The 3,599-nt window shown below is 57.3% G+C and overlaps 1 protein-coding gene across 1 annotated transcript in view; it reads left to right on the top strand.

Annotated features, from left to right (window-relative positions):
• The first annotated feature begins 2,267 nt into the window (after window positions 1–2,267).
• The window catches only part of ISM1 (isthmin 1), a 40,702-nt gene continuing 39,370 nt past the window's right edge, over window positions 2,268–3,599 (top strand). Inside the window, 4 exon segments of the mRNA XM_027693323.1 lie at window positions 2,268–2,762; window positions 2,764–2,835; window positions 2,837–2,855; window positions 3,509–3,597. Of these exon segments, the coding sequence (XP_027549124.1) occupies window positions 2,268–2,762; window positions 2,764–2,835; window positions 2,837–2,855; window positions 3,509–3,597 (675 nt within the window).

Genomic DNA, 3,599 nt, shown 5'->3' with positions numbered 1-3,599 from the left:
ACCACACTCATGGTGTCACAAGTGCTGCATAAAGATGTGTGACTAACTCTGTTTTGAAGAGCTTGGGCTCAGTGTGTTTCCCCTGGCACTGGTGAGGAACTGGGAGTGCACAGGAGCTGAGTCTGCCTTTATCACCAAAGGGAAGAGAAGTGGAAGGTATAAGATGGAGGCGGAGGGGTGAGGTGCAATCTGTGTACTTTCACAGGGAAGGAGCTATCAAAGGAACACACCTCCCTTACTCTGGCACCACTGTCAGACCCCCCTCCCTGCTGAGTGCCCAGAACCATATCCCAGGAGCAGCATCCCACTCAGGCTACTGATGGATCTCCTTCCCCAGACAAACCCTGACTTCATTTTCCAGGGACTAGATGGTGGCTGCTGGAGCAAGTGTTCACCCAGCCAGGAAAAGAGATCTTCCCCCTTTGCCTTTAAACCCATTTCCCTCCAGGTTGCAATTAAGTCGTCTGGATTCACCGATGAAATCATCTGCTGATTTAACACTGTCTGTGAATTTAAATGGGCATCTCTGGTGCACGTGTGTGCACACTGTGCAGTCACCCCCATCAGCGTGCACACTGTCCAGTCACCCCCAGCACAGCCACGCAGGCATTATCCCAAGTGCCACATTCACACCAACTTCTTCCAGTGGGAAGAGGCTTCAGTTTCTCGGTGCCAGTGGCTGCATCACTCTCGCTCTGCCCCTCTCTAGCTTTGCACAACAGCTTAATGCACGAATGTGCCACGAGGAAATGCGCACCAGCTCGGGCCCATCTCATCTGGATTAAAGATGTCTCTTGGTTCAGTTTCATAAGGCGAGGGAGAACTTGCGTTACCCAGAGCTCGGCAGCAGATCCATGTGTGTGTTTTCCACCAGGCTGTCACTCGGACTGTTTCGCATTACGAGCCTTCAGTCTCACTCTGGCTGTCGATTTGTACTATTTAAGCTCTGAAATACAGAACTCACATGCCAAGTTTCCACTTTCCTTCAGCAGCCGGGATCCACTGACAGCCACTAGGTACGGTCAGGCTTTAGCAAACCTGGGGGACACTTGTGCCCCTTCACTGCCTCCATAACCACCCCATTTTGTGCTCGCTGCCATGCCTGGCACCAGGATCGCAGCGATGGTAGCAGGAGGAGAGCCCAGGCCGAGCAATGACAGCTGAAGCACATCAGTGTTTTTATCTTCTCAGTATTTTGATTAGCCCAAGGAATGTTTGGGTTAAAAAAAAAAAAAAAGCACCACATTTTTTAAAAGCCACGTGACAGTCCCACAGGCTGTTATGGCTTTATGTAATATGGAATAGGTCTGGATGATTTGCTGCATAACCAAGAGTATCAGTGTGATACTGGGTATTTATCAACGAGTGATTTCATGAGATGGAGGGGTTGTACCTCACTCTGACGTGCTCAGGGCAGCCCGATGGAAGTCACGACCCCGCACGATCACCTGCACTGACTGTTCCTACTGCAGTGCTATCACAGAACATGTTTGTGGATTAAAATCCTTAAATCTGAAGGTTTGGGTTTTGGTCACATCTTGAACAATACGCAAGTGCAATTATTTTAACCGTATTCCTGCCTGATTCCTGCGTATTCACGGACAGTGGTTATCACTGGAAAGGAAAACTATCTGACTGGAAGCGTATGGGACATCATTCCAACTCATTCATGACCACAGCCTTCAGATGCACCAAGACATGCAAGAAACTTCCCACGAGCTCTGACTCTCCTCATGCCCCAAATGTGCCAGCTTTCCAGGTCGGGCACGCTGTGGGCTGAGGCTCCCACGATCACCTCAGTCCCAGCTGGCACCGTACGCTGGAAGAACATCTCACCCTCACATTGCAGGAACCCTGCTGAGTACATTGGTCTCAGGCTGAAAATGTTTCGGAATACTTTTTCCCCATTTGAACCTTTTGGTACCAATTCAGCCTCCCAGCTCTGACAGGCTCACACAGGCCATGATTGCTTGTATCCTCATTCTTACACATAACCTTCCCAATTGTGAAGAACGACGACAAAGATTCCAAAACTCCCGTCTTTTGATAGGTGACTTTATTTATGCTTCAAATTGATTTGAGCTGTATTTGTTCTTGTTACACTGAGCTGCATCTTGAGCACTCAGAAAGAGCTTTGGTTCCTTCAGACTGGATGCAAAGATACTGACTTAGAACAAGTGATAACCCAAGCCTGATTTTCACGTATTTTGAAATCCACGTTACTTTTAAATTTGGGGGCCTCCCATCTGAGAGAGAATGTTTTCTCCATGGCACTGAGGCAGACAGCAAGCAAGAGGAAGGGAAATAAGAGTGAGGAGTGTCAAACCCCAGTGGCCCGAGTCCTATCAGGGACACACAGACCCGCTGAAGAGGATGTGTCACTTCAGTGCAGCTCTGTCCCAGGGGAGCAGTGGTGGCAGTCGGGACACAAGGTGCAGCCGTCTGTGGGACAGGGCTGTGGGTGCAGCAGTGGGGTGTCCTGGCAAAGCAGGGCTTGCAGAGGGGCAGGTCGGCACAGGGAGGAGGGGAGCAGGGCGTGGGGGGGACACGCTAGGCTGGAGCATGAGCTGCAGAAAGGGAGAAGGGAAAGGGGGGGAGCAGGGGGAGAGGACAGCAGGGGAGGGAGGTAGGGCAGTATAAAAGCATCCGACACGTACCTCTCCCGACACAGAGCGAGGGGGCGAGAAAGTGGGTCTGGAAGCAGCAGCAGCAGCAGCAGCAGCAGCAGCAGCAGCAGGAGCCAGGAGGCGCGGCGGCCGCTTGCAAACACGCACGCACGGTGGCAGGAGAGAGTGCGGCGCTGCCCCTGCCAGCGCTAGGGCACTGGAGGGAAGAGAGAGGAGAGATGGAGCCAGGTATCCAGCTCCCCGGGAGGGCAGCGGGCAGCTGAAGCTTTTTGCAGCCCCTCGCCCTCCGCGCCCCAATTCCATTTCCCACGGCCGAGCCAGGAGGTAGAGAGGAGGAGGAGGAGGAAGGGGGCCGGGAAGCAGTGATCTGCCCCTCCTTTCCCCAGGGGAGCTGCAGCCGCCCCGTCGAGGTCTGCGAGCGGGCGGGGGTAGCGGTGCCACCCCCGCCGGGGGGACACGGGGCAGTGCGGGCCCGGCGGGGCGGGCAGGGCAGGGCGACGCCTCGACGGGCGTCGCGAGGGGAGGGGGGAGCGGCGGGGCGGGCGAGGACACGGGGGGGGGGGGGGGGGGGAAGAAGCTGGTCCAGGGGCCACCCCCATCCCCGCGCGCGGAGGGAGGCGATAGCCCCGAGCTCTCTCCTCCCCTCGGAGCGTCCCGGCTTCCCCGCCATGTGAGACTCGTCCCCGGCCCCCCCGCTTCGCCCTCCCTCCCTCCTCCCTCTCCCTCGCACACACGCTGCCGGCTCCCCCCGTCCTCGCAGCGTCTCCCCGCCGACCGCCGAGCCCCGCTGCTCCGCGCCGGCCGCGGCTCCCCGAGGCGGCGGGGGCTCGGCCGCCCGCTCCCTCGCTCCGACGGCCCGCGGTGCCTCTGGGCTCTTGCAGGGCCGCCCGCAGAGACGCCGCCGGCCCGCGGCCCCGCCGCGGGTACCTGCCGCCCGCCGCCGGGCACCGCCGGGACTCTGGCGGCCGCCGC

The sequence above is a fragment of the Neopelma chrysocephalum genome, unplaced genomic scaffold (genome assembly GCF_003984885.1).
Source record: "Neopelma chrysocephalum unplaced genomic scaffold, ASM398488v2 Primary Assembly neopelma1_91, whole genome shotgun sequence".
In the NCBI taxonomy this organism is placed as follows: Eukaryota; Metazoa; Chordata; class Aves; order Passeriformes; family Pipridae; genus Neopelma; species Neopelma chrysocephalum.
This window is presented reverse-complemented; position numbering and strand designations above follow the sequence as displayed.